Source organism: Miscanthus floridulus, chromosome 11 (genome assembly GCF_019320115.1).
Source record: "Miscanthus floridulus cultivar M001 chromosome 11, ASM1932011v1, whole genome shotgun sequence".
In the NCBI taxonomy this organism is placed as follows: domain Eukaryota; kingdom Viridiplantae; phylum Streptophyta; class Magnoliopsida; order Poales; family Poaceae; genus Miscanthus; species Miscanthus floridulus.
Window position 1 is genome coordinate 63,935,524 of NC_089590.1, and position 21,252 is coordinate 63,956,775.

A 21,252-nucleotide genomic window follows, 5' to 3' on the forward strand; every position below is an offset into this window, starting at 1 on the left:
AAAAAACTCCTCCGCACCCGTTTATTTCTTTCCCCGTCTCCTCGACACTCGCTCGGTCCTCGCCCTCCCGTGTCTCCTCGCCCAGGAAAGCATGGCGGCTAGGGTTTGAGCGCCGCCGCCTCCATCGCTTGCGCTAGCCGTTGTCGTCCCAGCCCGTCACGGTGCCGCCGCCGCTGCTCCCGTATCCTACTCGTCTTCGCGCCTTGTAGGTCCTTCCCCGTTGAGGCACTCGTCGATTTATTTCCCCGTCTCGCTTGCTTTCTTCTCGCCCATGGCGTTCACTCCTTCCCCGTCTCGCTTGCTCCCTGCGTCACCAGGCCGCTTTAGATCTGTTCGAAGAAGCGCGAGCCCTCCAAGAAGCGGGAGATCTGCAGGGAGAAGTGGATCTGCAGCGGCCGCCCCTGTTCTGTCTCGCCAAGAACGCCCAGGTACCATCGTCCTAGAGCACGTCGTCACTCTCCAGGGCCGTGTCTTCGCCAATTGTCCTGCCGTCCGTCGTCGTGGTGAGTCTCCATGTCCCTTTCCCCTCTGTCTTTCCCAATCTTGGCTCCGTTGTTTCTTGTTAGATCTGTCGTGGGAGAAGTTGATCTGCAACTGCAAAATATTATTTCTTGTTAGATCTGTTGGTCTTCATTTCTCTGCACTCCCGTCGAAGAATTGGAGGAGCAGTTTGGGACGACCGACAAGGCGCAGCAGGAGCAACGAGGGAGAAGGGGAAAGGAGAGGTGAGTACCCGTCTCTGTTCCTGTTCCCGTTCTTGCTTCTTGGACTTGCCTGCTCCTACAGTACTTCGGATTGCACGCTATTCTCTTCTAGACTATTCTGGAATTTCTTATTCCATCGTGGATTACATGCAGTGTAGTATAGGGTGTGCATATTATTTGGTTGAGTTCTGAATCTTATGTTCAGAGTTGTATTTTTGGACTGATAGTGTAACCAAAGCCTGAATGTCACCAATCACCAGTAGCATCACTGTCTTTGTCGAGTGCCAATAATCACACTGCTGTTCTTTTTTTAAAAAAAAACACCTTGGTCAGGTGTTAGTAAGCTTTTTCCAGGAGACATTTCATGAGATAGTGCTCTGTGTTCATTAGTAGTAGTGTAGTTCAGTTAACTATGTATACCTATATATACTTTCTGAAGCTTAAAACCAAAAACAGACCCTATACGCGTAAAACAAGTTGCGAGTAAAATAAGTTGGCCTAAACTACTTGAATTCATCACTTTACTTTAATTGAGTATTTTCTTATATAGAATTAAAATCCATAACAACTCACAGTTATACCATCTATATTTTTTTTTCTAATATTAAAGTACGAATCGTTTCCATGATCTTTTTTTACCAATCCTGTACGAGTTCACTTTACTTTAATCCATCAAGGAATTGACGAGATGTATGAGTACAATAAAAACGAGTCATAGAATTGAGGGCAAAGATAAAACTACAACCAGAGAACCAAATGGTATTTTAGCTGAGAAACACGATTTTTCTTTGTCCCGAGTCCTGACAAAATCTGGGATCAATGGTTTCTCGTCACTTTGCATCCTAGTGTTTCCGTAATTCTGTATCAGAAGCATGTGACAACTCTATGCTAGGACAAGTGGCAGTAGATCTAATAGTCAAACAAACAGTGGTTAGAACAATGTAGTGATAACGGTAAATTGACATGAAAGCAAGCAAAATCCCCTAGAATGCACTGTCAACTGTACTGAGCTCCTTTGAAATTTACACGTTTGGGAAACAAGTATAAACATGACTTCTTATTACACATATATGAGTATGGTTGTATATATTTCAGTTATGATGAAGTCTGAAGAGCAACCTTAGTAAATAAACAGTAGTAAATAAACAATCCGCGAGTCTAGCTAATGAATTGATGTTGCTATACCAGCGACAAATTGGGGTAGGCCAGGACAGGACACAAAAAAGGATAAGCAAAGAGGAGACTAAGACTAACACAAAAAAGGATAAGCATAGTTAACTAAGCTGAGATGATGCTCTGTGAGACATTTTGGAACTCTAATGCCTATCTTCAGTTAACTATGCGTAGATTATACTATTTTATATATTTGTTATGTAATTTCAAGCGATGCTGGTCTGCTCAGCATTATTTCTTTGTGCTGATTTCTGCAAAAATTATGACTATGCATTCTTGTTTGTTTGGCATATGTGACTTTTACTAATTATATCTCAGCTAGTATAGAGCTGATGCTAATGTCAAATATAAGGGTCACACTATGAATATGCTTGCAGAATTAGTACTGCTACCTGTGATCTTGTTCGGTTCAGAGAGAAAAATAAAGTACTAACACATACTTTATTATAAATACACAAGTAGGATAATATCTCAGCTTGTTTCTATTTGCAACTTTTAGATAATGGGCTCTAGGAAGGAGAAAATTAGGAAATTCATACAGATGGAAGAAGAAGATGATGATGAATTGTTTCTTGTCATTGTTCCTGAATACTTGAATGTCTGAATGAAGAGAAGAGGCCAGAGCATACCTCCGAGTATACTGGTGCTAAGAAGGTGAAGGAAATTCTGGAGGGGCACGAGAATTGGTGTAAATCTGAGTTTCGTATGGAGACATGAATATTTAAGGAGACATGCAACTATCTTAGGCGTGAGGGTCTATTGTGTGACACACGAGGTGTTACCGTTGAGGAGCAGCTAGGGATGTTTATGTATATGATTTCACACAATGCTAGCAATGATAGACTGAAGAAAACATTTCAGCATAGTGGTGAAACTGTCCATAGGCACATAAGGGCAGTTTTCAATATCATTCCCACTCTCACCTATAGATTTGTGAAGCTTCCTACTTCCAACCAAACTCACCCCAAGATCACTACGGATCCTAGATTTTGGCTCTTTTTCGGGTAAGGCATAACACTATACCTTACTGTCTCTCCAACATTTTGCTCTGTTTTTAAGTTTCATTTTTTTTACAGAATTGTATTGGTGCTATCGACGGCACACATGTGCCTATCACAATTGCATAAGAGAAAGCCCCCCCATATAGGAATAGGAAAGGCACACTATCTCAGAATGTCATGGTAGCATGTGACTTCAACCTAAACTTCACATTTATCTCTTGTGGGTAGGAAGGGTCTGCTTCAGATGCTGGAGTTCTTCGATCAGCTATTTCCAAGGGTTTCCAAGTTCCTGAGGGAAAGTTTTATCTTGTGGATGGTGGGTATGCAAATGCACCACAATTCCTGGCGCCTTATCGAGGAGTTAGATATCACATTGCTGAGTTTCGGCGGCGCTCATCTCGAAGAAGAGAATATGCTGATCACAAAGAGCTTTTCAATCATCATCATGCACTTCTTAGAAACCATATTGAGAGGGCTATTGGGATTCTTAAGAAAAGGTTTCAAATTCTGAAAGTGGGAACACATCATCCCATAGAATCTCAAATAAAAATTCCAACAGCAGCCGCTGTATTTCATAACATAATTAGATGTCTAAATGGTGACGAGAATTGGCTAGATCACCAACCTACTTATATACCAGAATCTGATCATGTTGATCTGCCACAAGGAGATGATAATCATCAAAATGATGTGCAGTCGCTGAATTTACAAGACCATGCTGCAAACATCCTAAGAGATCAGATTGCCATGCAAATGTGGGAACGCTACAATCAAAGTCGTGCTTAGGAAGTAGCACTCAAGTCGTAGAGCATGAAGATTATTTTGTAGTGTGTTATGTAATAAATGTTGAACATGCCAATGTGCTATTGTACAAGACATCTATGTTTATGACTTCCTATCTATGTGAGTTATGTTATATATCGCCAAACTATTACAGTTGTGTTTGAATGTTATTTTTGTAAACTCTAGCTATGACTAAAGGACAAAGCTCAAGAGCATCATGGAGCTTCAATTATGAGAAAGGACTTCTTGATGTACTTCAAGAACACAATCATGAAAGGTTTAAGGGCCAAAATGGTTGGTCACCTGAAGGATAGAGAAGTATCATAAAGCATTTCAATGAGAAGTTTCCATCCGCTGGATTTTCGAAGGCACAGATTCAAGACAAGGAGAAGGACATTAAAGGAAACTACAAGGCCATTCGGGCAGGGATTAAGGAAAGTGGGGTTGGCTGGAATGATACTTTGTGCATGATCAATGCTTTACCAGATAAATGGAAGAAACTTATTGATATATGTTGTAAGATTATTTCACTTGCTAGATAATTTGGCTTGTTACTATGCTGCTAACTTTAGTTTGCATTTGCCAGGATCATTCAAGGCTTAAGAAGTTCCAAGCAAAAGCATTTCCTTTGTATCACGAGTGTGAGAAAGTGTATGAAGGTGAACTTTTTATTCAGCTACTAGTGCAGATAGCTTTTTGTTAGACTACTGCAGCTGTGCAACTGTCCTACAGATAACTTTTTTTGAACTATTAGCATGTGTTTCTCAAACTGTGCAGCTGTAGAGCATCCTATAGCTTGAACCTATTATTTATTAATCACCTATCATCCTGTTTTGCAAATTGTGTCATGAACTCCTAGTTGGGGTTCAGTAGAGCATCCTGCATGTTGGAAAGTGGGCTGAGCGGAAAATCCATACATTCTCTTATAGCATGTGCTTCTATTGTCATTATTTAATTGTCAATTCTTGTTTTCACTGGACACAATATTGCATTGCTTTGCAATAGTGCTGCCAGCTATCTATGCACATCAAAACATGGTCTGCAGTGCTGTTATAGCCTTACTTTCAACCGTTTCCTTTTTTGTTTAGAAACTTTGGTTAGAATGTGATCTTACCTTTTTGTCTTTTAGTCATGGTTTCCTTAATTTGTTTTGTATTCACATGGTGTATTAGGGATATGTTTAGAAGCATGTTTGCTCCCAGGTCTACCCTGATGCATATGGTTATCTCTTATGTGAAAGCAGGATATGTATTGACATACTTTTACTGTTATAAAATACCAGTTGTCAGGTGTGCTTTGGAGGTTCATGTTCCTTTAGCTTTATTCTTCTTATTGCAGCGCTTGCAACTTAAGAAACAATAAAAGGATCCATCTATGTGTTAGATCTAGTTTATCAGATTAGGGATGGCCAAATGTTATGCAGCCTACGTGGCCGACTATCTTTTGATTACATGTGATTGCCATGTGTGTTGCGCAAAGATATGAAATGCAAGTGTGCAATGTGTAATTTTGACTATACTATTGTGAAAACCTATGTGTCTTCTAAAGTTCTGATACTGTTGCATGGAATGTTCTTGGGAGCTTTTTATTTCAATGTGTGTTCTGTACAGTAGTAGCTTTCCTGCTACTACTATCCTTTTCTGCTAATATTTTTGCGACATTCATGTGACTTGAGTTTATTTATCCACATGAAACAGGAAGCATTGCAATAGGTGAATTAAATTTCACATCAACAGAGCCACTTGAGTTGCACCCACCGTCTTCCACTCAACATGTCAACGCCAGTGACATAGATGCTCCAGATAGCAGCATGAACCCTTTCTCTGCAAGTATGGATGATCATAGGGCATCAAGTGAACCTATAGACCTCACTGGAGCAGAACCAGCTTCCTCTTCTTGTTCGGGACAAAAGGGATCAGGAAGTGGGAAAAAGAGAAGCATTGTTGGAGTTCTACAAGGCTATTTGGACCACAAGATAAAGCAAAGCAAAACTTTTGTGGAATCACTAGATGAAACAAGTAAAGGTGACTATTCTATCAAGAAGTGTATGGATCTTCTAGAATCCATGGAAGAGCTCTCAGATGAAGAGAAGGCGCAAGCAACAAGCGTCATGAAGTATGAGGTGAACAGAGAAATTTTTATCAACTTCACAAACCCAAGAGCTAAATATCAATGTCTTAATCCTCTGTATGGAATAAATTATCCCTAGTTCAACATTGGTCCATATTGTTCTGCCTTCCACTAGGCCGAGAATCATTATCTTTGTACAACCCAGGATTCTCTGCATTATAAGGAAATAAATTTAGCACACTTAAATGAGAACAGAAAGGATCCAGATGATATGACATGCTTAGACACCCTTGAATGATAGAGCTCAAAAATAATATCACTATCACTGTGTATTGCAGTAATCTGCTGCAGCAGAATGGTGCACAGAACATAATCTATTTTTTTTATTCTAATAACACTCACCATCCATATCCCTAACATTATGTCAATACTCCTGCTACTGGTCCATTGAGTATCTACTTTCATAATAGGGTACAGAAATTTTCATTTTATTGTCTAGTTCTTCCATCTAGTGGGTTCCAACTATAACAGCCAGATTAAATCTTTTTGTAAATAACCACAAGTACTACTCCCTCCGGTCAAAAGTATGACGTTTTTTTTTTTTACTTTTTTCATTCTTCATTCAAGGTGCGACTTTGACTATAACTTTGTATTAAGAAATAGTTATAATGCCTAATAAATATATGTGATTATGTCATTATGGAAGTGTTATTCAAAACAAATCTATCCATACCATAATTATATCTTTAAACTAAATACTTTGAGAGCTATTAGTTGTCAAAGTTTCAGAAGTTTGACCGGATTTTAGTCAAAGCTAGCAATAGGGCACAATAAGTCGCTATAATTTGCCACTAGCGACATAAATACAGGACACTTTCCAGCGCAGTCAGAGCAGAGGACAGCAAGAGAAACCAACAATGTTCAAATTCTCCAGGAAGAATTATATCCATACTTTAGTGTACTGAGTATGTTTAACTGGATTGCAAAGCTGACATTTTTGTCATGGTCAGCCAGAGCAGAGGCAACACAGGACCACTCTGGGGCTAACAGATCAGACATGAGGGCTTAGGCAGCCTGGGCAGTAACAGACTCAAGTTGATAGTTACTGTACTTTCTTTAATCACATATCTTATTCGAATTCAACTAGTTTAGTTTTGTTGGTTCTATATAGCTTAGCATCTGTCATCATTAGAATTCAAACATCAACAAGAAATCTGTTGCCCCAACTCCATTTTCTCCAGACGCCCACTGTCCACAGGTTGCCATCATGGCACCTGGATGCCGGGATAATGAATCAAAACAGGGCACAACATTTGTTGCCTATATCAATCTATTCTGGATAAGTTTGGCACTATTTTCTCCTCCATTCTCCAGAGACGCCCACTGACCATGTTGCTACCATGGCACCTTGATGCCAGGGACATGAACTTCAATCACAGAACAAAGCACAGTAGTTTACTTCCAGACAATAGCACTGTCACTCTAAATTTGATGATGTCTTACCAACGACAGGTCTAAATTTGGTAGTTGGTGATTCGATATCAAAACAGTTCATTAGCTCCAATATTATGCATTTCACTGTTTGGTAGGATTTAAGGTGCAGCTTTTTCTGGAGATGAGTTGTATTTCTTAAGTATCTGAATTAGCTTCAGTCTGGGTTTACATTGCACCATTTTACAAATATTACATTGCATCGACTAATAGTGATTTTTCTTCATCCAATTGCAGGGCTGATTCTATATGCTCTAGCTTGCTGATGCTGGTTGTGAGGGATAGTGTGTAGTGCAGTTATGCCGAGACAGTTGTTAATTCTACCTGGTTATGCAGCAAGATTAATGTAATATGTACTTTTGTCGTAAACCTGTGGACTCTTGTCTGTTTTCTTGGGTTGCTTAACACACTCATCTAAAGCCAATGGTGATGACCAGCTGTGAGATGAACCTATGTTCTCTTGTATTTTTGAAATCTTCATTTTTTCTGATTTTTTGAATATTTTTTGTCTGGCCGGGATTTGTATCCCGGTGGTTCCCAAACGGTAGCCGGTAATTTCCCCCCAAGGGAATTCCGTCTCCTGGGAGGGCAGGGGTGGCAGGTGCAGTGGAAAATTCCCCTTGGGGGCTCAAACCCACGTGCCTTTTCCACCACACTATCCAAAGGAGTCCTAAGTGATGGGCTGATGGCAGTTCTTGGCTTTTGCTTTGTGAAGGTGCTGTGCGGATGAGTTGTAGTATCGTGGTAGCTGTCGGCCATTTTCTGTGGCACTGTGGTTCCGTTCGCTTCGCTGAAAAAATAAGCCGAAACGGCTGATTCGTTATAGGAGAAAAATATTATTCTGACTGAAAAAAATAAGCTAAAAAATGCGAATTATAAGACAAGCGAACAGGGCATGTATCTCATTCTTGGTTTAAAGCTATGGCTCTCTAGTTAAGGCATGTTTGGAACGCAAGAAATTCACAGAAATCTTACAGAAAATTCACAGGAATGAGTTCAATTTCACAGAAAAAACACGGGAACAGAAAAATTTTCGGGCAATCCAAACAGGCCCTTAAAGAGAAATCATGAATGCTGCCGTGCAATCACACTTTGCGCCATCATATTCACATGTATAGTGCAATTCTTAATCTCTCTCTCAAAATAAATCTTAATCTTTAACGAGGCTAGCTTGATAGTTTGATGGCTTCTGAGCCCAATCTGCAGACTCGATGAAGCGGGCGAGCTCTAAATACAAGATATTTGTTGTGGGCTTTTTTCCAAAAATTCCACGAGCGGTCATCAATGAATGCTGATGGCTGGCACACCTCTAGTCTTGCAGTTGAATTCTTCTATTTAAAAAAACTCAGATTATCAGCATGTTCGCTGGGTCATAAACGATCGTAAATTTTCAGCCAGAACCGTATTTTTCTCACATCAAACCAGCCAGCAGTAATAATCCACGATCGTATACGATCGTTTCAGCCCCAGCCGAACAGACTGTATATTGATAAAAAATATCAATAGCATGAACAGTAACCTACACAAGGGTGTACAAGAGAAACTAGCAACAATTGCTACAACAAGTAATGAAAACAACTCTACCAACAACTTACTCATAATATGTGCTTCAACAACAAAACAATCAACCATGACAAAAATCTTAACAAAGAGCGAAAAAATATTGCCACCAAATCTCAGTGCGAGACACGTCCACAATTCATTACTAACCTGAGAAGATCTGACAACAACATATTCTTTATTTCTTTAGTTGGAATAGGATGAATAAAAGTCCTTTTTGCTTCCATGAATTATTGTCACGATTTCAATTTTTCACCTCTATTTCTAAAAGCAGGCAAACTGACCCTCAACCCTAAGTGTCGGTGTTTCGTACAAGCACCGGCAAGTAAATTTATAGTAATGCGCGTTAGGCTTCGGATGGTGCGCTAAAGGACACAAGATTTATACTGGTTCGGGCTGAATATCCCTACGTTCAGTTTGTTGCTGCTCGTGTTATTAGCACCGTGAATAGTTCGTAGTAGGGGATACAAACGATCGAGAGAGGGACATGTCCCAAGTCTCTGATGGAAGGATCGAAAGGAGGCCAAGAGCTTGGTAGCAGCTTGACTGTGTGTGTGTCTTGTGTCGTTTGGTCTCCTTTTTGTTGTAGGAAGCGCATCCCTTTTTTATAGATGAATGCGACGGCTTTACAAGGGTGAGGGCTTAGGATGCGTGCCCTACCTAGCCTTGTGGCTCACGTCTGCCCAGCTCGGTTACCCATTCTGATGGGTGTGGAAGGATGATAAGCGCCTACAATACTGTCGATGCCTCTGTAGAATGTCAGGTCGGTTACAGAATGCTGCCCTGCGCAGGGTACGGGCTGTAGTATAGTGGTTTTGACTTATGAGCCTCCCCTAGCCTTGCTCCGCACGCCTTCTGGTTCCTATAAGTCTCTGTCGGAGGGACGCGGGGTCAGGGTCCGAAGTAGCGCCGTGGGCAAGGTCTTCTGATTTGGTGGACCTGAGGGGTCGGGAAGCAGGCGCCGCTCCCTTGGGTCCATAGCGTGGTGACGGAATATCCGTCATTCATGGAGATAGCAAATCCTTTTCTAGAGCGTAGCGGTTGTCGTATATCTTCGTTGGGTTCCGTGTCCCAGAGCAGAAGGCGGCGCCTACAACTCTACAGGGCGAGGAGCACGCGCCTGCAATACCTTTTGGGCTCTGCGGCGCCCGGAAGGGTCTAAAGCACCCGTCTAGTCGCTCCCTAGCAGTACCTTTCCTACCGAGGCGTAGGGTATGGTCCTTGAAGCTGTGGTTGACCCAAACGTCTTGTCTTGCTCTGTACCCATCATCATGAGGGAACGGGGGAGAAGTTATCAGGTAAGATGAAACCAGTCTTTAGACATCGAATGGGGCGAGGTTCGTCCTCGGTCGTCGGGCGAGACAGAGTCTAGTCCTTATCCCTTGGGCGTGACCGAGCCCACCCCCCGGGGGTCGGGCGAGGCAGAGTCTATCCCTCAACCCTCAGGCGAGGCGGAGCTGTCCCGAAGGCGTCGGGTGAGGCGGAGACTAGCCTTCAGCCCTCGGGCGAGGCGAAGCTGTCCCGAAGGTGTCGGGCGGAACGGAGGCCAGCCCTTAGCCCTCGGGCGAGGCGGGGCTAGCCCAAAGGCGTCGGGCGAGACGAGACCAAACTTCCGTCATTCGGGCAAGGAACGTAGCGGCGTCCTTGTCCGTCCAGAAGTTTTTAACGTTCAATGGTTATTTGTTCCACCTCCTGGGGTACCCCAGTATTAGGTCCCCGACACTAAGTTACCTCCTTCCTCTGGTTAGAAATGGGTTTTGGGTGCTTTGTTATTTTTAAGTAAAATCATGGTAAATACTTAATAATGTTTTTAAACCACAAAAATAATCTTTGAGCTTTTAAAAATTTGAGAAAAATCTTAGAGATATGATAGGACACTAAAACCCAAAAAAAAATATTTAGAAATCATGAAAATATATCTAAAAGCTTCCAAAAAATAGATTGAGCTATAGAAAAATGGGAAATACAAAGAAAAATTCTAAATTCTAAAATCATTTCAATCCATGTATAAATGTGTTTCTAAAACTTTCTGCACAAAAAACATGACAAGCAACCAATATAAATGCAACGTACATTAATGTCGAATGCATTCATGGCAGTTATATCTCGCATTTTTATTGTAGAAAGTTTTTAAATGCTTTAGACATTGATTAGAATGTTTTGGATCTTTTTAGAGCTCTAGGTATATTTTTTTTCTACTTCCCTAGAGATAAATCTAATTTCTAGAAACTTCTAGATATATTTTCATGTTCTCTAACTATTTTATTTGGATTTATCGTGTTCTAGTCTATCTCTACCATTTTCTCGATTTTTTATAAGCTTAGAGATATTGCAGATGCCCTAATCTGTCACTAGAATTTTCTCAAAATTTTAATAAGCCTAGGTGTATTGGACGGATGGACAATGCTTGTTGTTGCTGCATAGAAAACAAGGTGCACTGATTATTGTTGTAGCACAGACGATCACACTATTTTTTCAGAGTTTGAAAACCTTATTCAAATGTTTACCAAAAATTTTTAATTATAAATGACAAAACCATCTTGAGAACCACTTCTAACCAAATCACAAGGTGATTTAATTGGTTTTGGGGTTGAGGGAGGCAACTTACCTAGTTTAGTTTTGGAGTTCGAGAAGACTGTGACGATAGTTGAGCGAGTGAAAAAGACGTTTTCCATAAGAAAAGATGTTTTCCAAATGTATATCATGTAGACTTTGTTAGGCCCTACTTAGAATGCGGAAAATTTTCTTTGTATATTTTTCCTATAAAATCGCACTAATTTCTATAAAATTTTATATGTTTTTTTTTTGTAAAAATCCTGTATTTCAAACAGATCCAGCTTTTTGAGATTTGGATTTGGAAATTTTGAAAACGTAGGAAGCCGTCCAGTTCTTTTTTTTTTTTTTTGAAATCAAGCCGTCCAGTTCAATTCGCGGAGTCGCGGGCTTCGAGCCAAACGTATGGGCTTGGGCCTAGCCGCACTCCACGGGGTTGTTTCTCTGCGCAACGGAACTTACCAACCAAACTACCGGGAAAACGCACAAACCCACCTAAAACCCCCGTAAAACCACAGGGAAACCTCACACCGTCACACGTCTTCCTCCGTCCAGCCTGTCTCCGGTCCCCCGGCTCTTTAACTCCGCATCATCCCCTTCCAATCTCGTCTTCCCCACACCCGTACCCATCAAATTCCCTTCCGCTCGATTCTCCGGGAGGGGGAGGGTAGCTGAAGGACATCCCGGGGACGCAATGCGCGTCCTCGCCGTGGTCCTCCTCGCCGCAACGTGCGCGGCGGCGGCCGGAGGCGGCGGGGAGCTTCCGGAGTTCCGGGAGGCTCCGGCGTTCCGCAACGGCGCGGCCTGCGCGGGCGCGCCGACGATCCACATCGCGATGACGCTGGACGCCACCTACCTGCGGGGCTCCCTCGCCGGCGTCCTCTCCGTGCTCCACCACGCCGCCTGCCCGGAGTCCATCGCCTTCCACTTCGTCGCCTCCTCGGCTTCCCCGGCGCGCCGCCTCGCCTCGCTCCGCCGCGCGCTGGCGGCCGCCTTCCCGACGCTCCCGGCCACCGTGCACCGCTTCGACGCCCGCCTCGTCCGGGGCAAGATCTCCTCCTCCGTCCGGCGCGCGCTGGACCAGCCCCTCAACTACGCCCGCATCTACCTCGCGGACCTCCTGCCGCGCTCCGTCTCCCGCGTGCTCTACCTCGACTCCGACCTCCTCGTGGTCGACGACGTCGCCCGCCTTTGGGACACCGACCTAGGCCCCGACGCCGCCCTCGCTGCCCCCGAGTACTGCCACGCCAACTTCACCTCCTATTTCACCGACGCGTTCTGGCGCCACCCCGAGTACGCCGCCGTCTTCGCCAACCGGACGTGCGTCCCCTGCTACTTCAACACCGGGGTCATGGTCATCGACCTGGACAGGTGGCGCTCCGGCGGGTACACCGCGAAGCTGGAGTACTGGATGGAGGTGCAGAAGCAGGAGGCCAGGATTTACGAGCTGGGCTCCCTCCCGCCGTTCCTGCTGGTGTTCGCCGGCGAGGTGAAGGCCGTGGAGCACCGGTGGAACCAGCACGGGCTCGGCGGCGACAACGTGGTGGGGCAGTGCCGGGAGCTGCACCCCGGTCCGGTCAGCCTGCTGCACTGGAGCGGGAAGGGGAAGCCGTGGCTGCGGCTGGACGCCGGCCGGCCGTGCCCGCTCGACGCGCTCTGGGCTCCCTACGACCTTCTTCGCCGCCGCGGCGCCCGGGACGACCTCCTCGCCGCCGTCGCCTGACAATGCTGGCCCCACATCGGTGGAGCGCGATCGACTTGCTCGCGTCCGATCGGATCATATGCCACGGCGCTTGGCTGCTCCGCTCGCTTCGCCGTTCCACTCTCCCACGGGTGGTTTTTGTTTCAAAAAAAAAAAAAACTCTCCCACGGGTGGGTGTCGGCGTCGGGGCACCGAGTCACTGACACGTTAGACCCACCTGGACACTCCGGGTGGGTCCCCTGATGAGTCCATGCTGTCAGTCGTAATGGCGTTGGTTGGAGTGGCCCTGTCGGTACTGAAATTCGTCGGGCCCACACGTTGGTGGCAGATGGGGTGGGAGCCGAGGTGAAATGCAGACATGGGCTGTGTACAGCTGTTGTTTTTTTTGCCCTGTTGGAAACATAGATCTTTAGGCCCCGTTTAGATAAAAAAAAATTGGATTTTGGCTACTGTTGCACTTTCATTTGTATTTAATAATTAGTATCTAATTATAGACTAATTAGGTTTAAAAGTTTCATCTCGCGATTTCTTACCCAACTGTGTAATTGGTTTTTTTTTCATCTACATTTAGTATTCCATGCATGTGCCGCAAGATTCGATGTGACGGGTACTGCGCAAAATTTTTTAGAATCTAAACAGGATCCAGTTTAGTTTGCAAAAAAATTTGCAAAATTTTTCACATTCCCCGTCACATCGAATCTTTAGACGCATGCATGAAGCATTAAATATAAATAAAAAATAAAACTAATTACACAGTTTAGACGAAATCCACGAGACGAATCTTTTAAGCCTAATTAGACTATGATTGGACACTATTTACCAAATAACAATGAAAACGCTACCGTACTCATTTTGCATCTAAACCAGGCCCAGGCCCTTAGATTCTATTCTTTATTTTGTTCTTGTTATAAATTCTTGAATCTACTTCCATATAATAGCAATAGTAGTGCAGGCACAGGTTTATCTCCATGGAATAAAATTGGGTATATTTGGAACTAGGGTTATATATTATTGTATATGATCGTCAGAGGTTAGGGCTCAGCAGGTGGAAACAAGGGGTGTTGTTCTTGGGAAATGCCTCTTGGTGTAGTTTTATAATTTTTTGTACGAATGCACAGCTGCTGCTATTTTAAATTCGTTGATCGCAGTGCACAGCTAGCCAGATTTGAGATGCCGTTATGCTCTCAGAATGAAATGAAATACTGTTCTTCTAACTTACTCCTATAGTGTAGCAAAAGTCAAAGGCTAATTCAGGAATCTGATCTGAGTTTACCGCTTTTGCTTAAAGCCTGATCCACGGATGATTTTCAGTGGAGTTTGGGGGCATGTGATTCGAATGGGCGCTTGCCAAGTGCTCGAGGGGATCTTTGTAGAAAAGGCGGCAAATTCTTTGCTTCTCCCGTGCGCGAGCGCGAGAGGGGGAGAAAAGGGTCCAGTCCAGGTCCGGTTCCTTTCTGCCTTTTCTCCTCAGTTAACATCAGGCTGCCGGGAAGGGGATGATCTCTCGATTAGGGTAGCGTGCGAGCGTGATGTTGTCGACGGCAATGCTGATTCGTGCAGGATTAATGCAGCGGTGACAGGCCATCCAAAGGTTCAATGGTGGTGACAGTCTTTTTGTTTGATCGTTTCTGTGGCTTATGAGCTGGCTGATGTTGTTTTATTATGAGAGAGAAATACTATACCATAGCTGATAAGCATAACTGATACGATCAAGCAAACAGGCCGAATTTTTTACAATTTAGCCCTTTTTTTGAAAGTTTCTCACAAATAGACTCCTGATGGAAAGAATTCAGAAAATAGACCCTTAGCTCGACGCCATTGATGCTGACGTTGAGGTAGGCGCCATCATCTCTGGCTCCGAGCTCCTGGGCACGGTGGATGACCTGGTAGGGAGCTCGGCGCCGTAGATCTTGACGCCGAGCTCGGTGTCGTAGATCTTGGCGCCGAGCTCGGCGCCAACGTGAATGGCGTCGAGCCTTTAATACCTATTGGGCCCGCGCCTTTTCTCTCTTCTCCCTCTCTCGCCCTAGGATAGCCGAGCTCTGCCGCCCCCGCGCGCGCCCTGAGGCCGCCCCGCGCCGCGCGCCCAGCGGACGGCCCGCGCCCCTTGGCCGCGCCGGCCCCCGCCCCCCGCGCCGCGCCGTTGCCCGCGGCTGGTCGTCGTGCTGCGCCGCGCAGCCTCCGCCGCCCTCCACCGCCGGCCTCGCCCCGCCTTGCCGCCGTCCAGCGCCGGCGTGCCTCCCGCGTCCGTTGAGCCGGACTCACCGCGCGGAGCCCCGGGCATCCCGCGCCACCGCTGTCCTCGATCGTGCCACCGCCGACCCCGCAACCTACAGCAGCCGGCCGTGCCACCGCCGGTCTGTATCATCGGCCTGACCCAAGCCCATCATCCGCTGCGACTCCGTCGACGTCCACGGAGCAGTCGTTGGAAAGGTAAAAATTATGAATATGCAATGTACCTACTTAGTTGGCATTTGTTATTTACTAGTTAATGTGATGACTCAGGTAGTTGATTTAGTTAGTGATCTAGTGAGATATATATGTAGATAGATAGTAACATAGATACATAGGTTCATAGATATAGTTAGATAGCTACTTAGATATGTAGTTACATATTTAGTTAACTACATATGATCTAGCTATTTAGTGAGTATATTGTGTATATATATACGTAGTTATTATCTTGATTACTTAGTTTGTAGTTAGAAAGTACTTGTTAGGTACTATCTATCGTCTAATTTTGACTAAAGGATATGTGTTTCGTTACGTGTTTGAACTAGATGAACAACCTAGTGACCATATATCATGGAGGCACCGTTGAAAGCGATCGCTATGGATATGTTGAGTTTCTTGATATGCAAAGCGTGCCTATGCTATTCAATGATAGGCCTTTATTTAGTGAGATGGTTGCAAAGGCTCGGGAGGAGCTGCATTGCTTTGGAGATGATGATATTGCAGTTGATGGTGTACTGCACCTAGGTTCTCCTCCGAACATCTTCAAGCGAATGATCTCAATTGGTTGTGCGGATCAGTGGGAGAACTATGTGAGATCGGCTATGAAGAGCCAGCTGCAATGATTGGACATGGTTGTGCGTTGGGTGTTAGTTGATCTCATCCATCATGGGTTTACCCCAGCAATGGATCATCAGACACACATCGACCCTCCTGTTCCGGAACCTTACCTGCATGTGCAGATTGCACCTACGGTTTCCGATGCTCAATCTGCCCCCAATGCGGTATTTGTAGATGGTTGTCAAACTCATGTTTTCGTGGCAGATCCTCCTTATGAGATCCATTTGACACAGAATCATCCGAGTAAGTGTCTTAACCGCATGGCTTTTGGGAGCTTACCCCATTCCTTACATCTATTTCTTTCATTCTTTCCTCATTTCTGTACTGATGTTGCAGGAGACATTCCTGAGAATGTGGATGTGCCCCCTGTTGCTGCGTAAGTGCACTTTGAAGATGGATTCTGTGGCTCCAATAGTGTTGAAATTATGCATGATTCGGAGCCATATGAGACGGCTAGGGCTCTTGATTCTAATGATGATCGCCCTGTTGGAGAGCTGACTGAAAGTGATATTGAGATGATGAGGCGTATCTTTCCCGGCCGCCGTGATCCTAGAGTTCACGAGTTCAGCGATCTTGCTCATTCTGATAAGGTGTTTGCAGAAGGACGTGATGATGAGCTCCTAGAAGCTCCTGAGGCCGGTCCTAACATGGTAATTGAGAATGAGAGGGTGTTCAATGACCTCCCTACTTTGAAGAGGTGGTTGCAGGCTTTTGCAGTGATACGAAAGAGGCCTTACAGGGTATTGCATTCATATGTGGAGCGCCATTACACAGTTGTGTGTGACAAGAAACACTGTCCATAGAGGGTTTGTGCAAGGAAGCAACAGGTAACCAGAAAATGGAAGATCACAAAAGTTGTCGGGCCACACAATTGTGCTGACCATAAGCTGACACTGAGGCATCGGCAGTTGACATCTACCCTCATTGCCAAGCGGTTGATGAGAATTTTGTAGGGAGAACCCAACATGAAGGTGAGGACAATTATCAGGACCGTTGAGGCATTGTATGGAGGATATGTGATAACTTATGGTAAAGTATGGAGGGCTAAGCAACGAGTGTGGTAGATAATATATGGGGACTGGGAGGATGAGTATGAGCAGCTGCCAGTTCTTTTCAATGCAATCAAAGCAGTAAATTCAGGAATGCATTATGAGTACATCCCAAAACCTAATGCATGGAAGGATGGGAGGAAGATATTCTCCCGTGCCTTCTGGTGCTTCCCTCAGTGTGTCGAGGCCTTTAGGCACTGTCGTCTCGTCTTCTCCATTGATGGTACGTTCTTGATTGACAAATACCAGGGCACACTTCTTATAGCCATATCCTGTGACGCGAACAACAAGTTGGTTCTTTTGGCATTTGCTTTGGTTGAGAAGGAGAACAATGACAGTTGGGGATGGTTCTTGAGGCTAGTCCGGATACACATGGTTGGGCCTGGCAAGAAGGTTGACATCATATTTGATAGGCATCAGGGCATACTTAATGCCGTGCGAGAGCAGATAGAGGGGTATGCACCTTTGCACCATTGTTGGTGTACTTGGCACCTTGCTAAGAATCTACTCCGGAAGGATGGTGTCAAGGGTAACTTTGATATGTTCCAGGAGGCTGCTCGACAGCTTGAGGACAAGTACTTTAAGGAAAAGTTGGAGCATGTTAGAATCATATCAAATGCAGAAGGCAGACAATGGCTCACAGGTTTGATGAGGGATTTGGAGAAATGGACGAGAGCTCACGACGCCGGTGGATGGAGGTACGAGTTTCAGAGCAACATGGCAGAGTAATTCAATAAGTTGCTATTGGGGATACGTGGTATGCTCGTGAATGCAATTGTTCAATTCACGTTCTATAAGCTTGTTGCCTAGTTCAATGATAGACACGCCCATGCATTGCAGTTGCGGAGTGATGGAGAGATATGGGCTCTGAAACCAAAGGCACACCTAGAGAAGGCAAGAGAAAGGGCTGACACACATGAGGTTGCATGCTTTGACCACGCCATAGGGACTTATCAGGTCGAGCATAGGGATGGTACAACATCCGACGGCGAGGTCCAAACGTATCGTACATACGCTTTGTAGATGAATCTAGGGTTACCAAGCAATAGCGAATGATTCTATGCTTTTTAGATAATAAAAATACTTTTTAGATACAGAGACAGCAGTGATTTATCACATCACTGATATAGTACTGGCATGCAAGGAAACACAACTCCACTCTATCTCCACCATCCATCTTATTATTGTTTGATCCAAGGGCTTAGGTGAAGAGGCACACAGATCGCTGACATGGCACACTGAGAGGCCTCCATTCCTCCTCTCAACCTATAAATAACCACTCACTCCCTCTCATTCACACACACAACAAGGAAGAAGAACACTCCTCAGCATTTTCTTTTGTTGCAGTACCAATGTCTGAAGGGTCGTCCAGAGGAAGAGGAAAGGGGAAGGGAACTACCTGGGAGTGGGAGGGTCCTCTTGGTCCCAATTTCTTTGATGAAGCTCTTTATGAGAGGTTCCCAGTTGAGAGCAAAAATGATTTCACCAAAGAGGCACCACTAAGAGGATACGATGAAAGGAAAGAAGAGTGGCCAAAATGCATGCATGGTGAGGACTGCCTAGTGCAGATGTTCACCGAGGGAATAGATGGAGGTTATCGTTTCTTCAAATACCCACGAGCATGGGTAATTGCTATTACTTTTTGTTTCTTCAATATATTTCTCTTGTATATAACTTACACGACATACTTATTGTAGTCTTCCTTGGCCGAAGAAAACTGTGGGTTCAGTAGGTGGGTCGATCCTCGACCTATTTATCCGTATGCGGAGTACATCTACTACCTATAGGACCGTATCTTATATCTAGAAAGGGAAGTTAGCAGCGGTTACAAGGACGACGGACAGGACGACAACAACAATGGTGCCGATTCACAGGAGACACTCTACAATAATCCATATTGCACCTGCCCTAACCACAACAATAAGGGGCCTCCCCCATCACCCCCGCCACCACCAACAACAACAATGGGAGGCTACTATGGAGAAGGTGCAACACAATTTGCTATGTGGCCACACTACTAGCATGACTTTATTTTTTCACATACCACATCTATGTGTTTGTTGTTTGGTTTAATTACCTAAGGCATGTAAGGTTTAGTCGAAGCAAACTCTATACCCAGGTTCGGTACATGTAGTCACATGCCATTTCATGTGTTTCGTGTGTTGATTTATATAATGCCGTACGTCGTTAGGTTTTTTTGCAGCAAGTGTTCACATTTCAATACGTCTGTATCATTAAGCGGAATATTGAGACCATAAATAATGAAAACAACCACATAATGAAAAGTTCAATACCATGCCACATTACACAACATATTAATACTAGAAGTACGTGCCGACAGTAGACATAGGGGCAAATGCACTTTCAAATCCTCAGTCTAAAACGTACTGAGTAAGCAACTCATCATCCGAGTACCAGTCCTCTACCACAATCCTGTTGCTGTGGCTAGGATCACCTGCGTTGCTCTGACCTGCCTGACGCCTGTAGTAAGAGGCCTCCGCTTCATCTGTAGCCGCTGCGGCCTGAGTGAAGAACGCGTCGTCATCCTCCTTCGCCGGTAAGCCCGCCTCTGCTAGAGCAATGAGCTCGCTCAGTCTGCTAGTGTCGTCCTCAGCCTCCTTCGCCTGCATGCCCGTCTCTGCTAGAGCGATGAGCTCGCTCAGTCTACTAGTGTCGTCCTCAGCCTCCTGCGTCTATATGCCCGCCTCTGCTAGAGCAATGAGCTCACTCAGTTTGCCAGTGTCATCCTCGTCCTCCTCATCAGACAACACAATCAATGATTGAACGGCGCGACCAGCTCACGATCTATGCTCATCTAACTTCTTCTTCTCATACCTTGCATGAGCCACCTCTGCGGTATGTTCCTCGCTGCAACCAATCCCTTCATATATAAAATGCAATCAGTTAGCAACGTGATTATATTACATTTAAAATCAGGCAACGAAAAAATGCTTTCAAGCACTCACTGGCACATAATGTAGCAACATGCTCGTTCAAGACCTGCATCTGTACTCTTGTCTCCTCCCTTGCCTCATTCTTTGCCCTCTCCTCCTCTAACGTCATCCGCCTCTTCAATCTCTATTTGTTAAGCCCAACATCGATCGGGTTGCAAATACCGCGCTGTCTAGCAAACTCATGCATCTTTTCTTTGTGATGTTTAATGAATAGGTTGACGTAGTCAGGTCCATATCCCCTCTTCCGTGTAATTAGTTGCCTCTTCTTCAGTTCATCCAAGAACTTAGCTTAACCATCATAACATTCCCACCTGCATTTTCTAGTGCTCTGTTCAAAAGAAATATTATATCATATATGTCTTAGCAAAAGAAATAAAATACGATTCCATGTTTACCACAAAAACAATGAACCTTATCGTACTCAATCATATGGCCGCAATAATGGCCTATTCCAAGCTCTGAAGGGACTAGGCCATAGTTGGATTTAACACCACATTCGCACATGATAGGAGATGCTTTGTAGATTACCCTTTCTTTCTTCTTTTCTTTAACCCTCCGCGGTTCTTCCGGCCATTGGTTCTTAGGACCATACAACTATTCCTTGAAACGACACTTCACCATTGAAAACACCTAAATAATGCGACATTAGTACATGAACATATATAGCTCAAGATTTGAACACATACACTTTGCACTTACTTCGTGCTTGTTTGGATATACAAACTCCAACGTATTCTCAGGGTTTATCACAGCTCGATCTCCGCAATTGCACAGAGGAGGTTCCTCGAGTCGTCTAACTGCGGCTAGGTGCTTCTCCTTAGCCGTCATTGGCGGAGGGTTAGGGGGGTGAAACCCACCGCTTGAAGTGCTCATGTGGATGTCTCCCTCTAAACCAATCGTCGAAAAGGAGGTACCTAGGATTAAACTTGTCTGCACCGTCGATCCATTGAAAGAAAAAGCACCTCTCATGGTCCTACACAACGAGATTCCAACAAAATATTAGTAGCATACTTACACAAATAAAGAAAAAGGATAGTGGAAACAATTTCTTACATTAAAACGACTGCATGTGTAGAAGCAACGTGCCGCTGTGTCCAGATGTTTCGATTGAAAAACATGGGCCGGGAAACCACAGTCAAG

At 44.6% G+C, this 21,252-nt stretch overlaps 1 protein-coding gene across 1 annotated transcript; it reads left to right on the forward strand.

Annotated features, from left to right (window-relative positions):
- Nucleotides 1-11,886: 11,886 nt before the first annotated feature.
- Nucleotides 11,887-13,486, forward strand: LOC136493255 (probable galacturonosyltransferase-like 3). Its single transcript, XM_066489318.1, has one exon. It carries the CDS (start codon nt 12,030-12,032, stop codon nt 13,056-13,058), a length of 1,029 nt encoding a protein of 342 aa, XP_066345415.1. The 5' UTR covers nt 11,887-12,029; the 3' UTR covers nt 13,059-13,486.
- Nucleotides 13,487-21,252: the final 7,766 nt, after the last annotated feature.

Coding starts and splice junctions, on each gene's coding strand:
- LOC136493255 (XM_066489318.1), top strand. CDS start 12,030: ATGCGCGTCCTCGCCGTGGTCCTCCTCGCCGCAACGTGCGCGGCGGCG.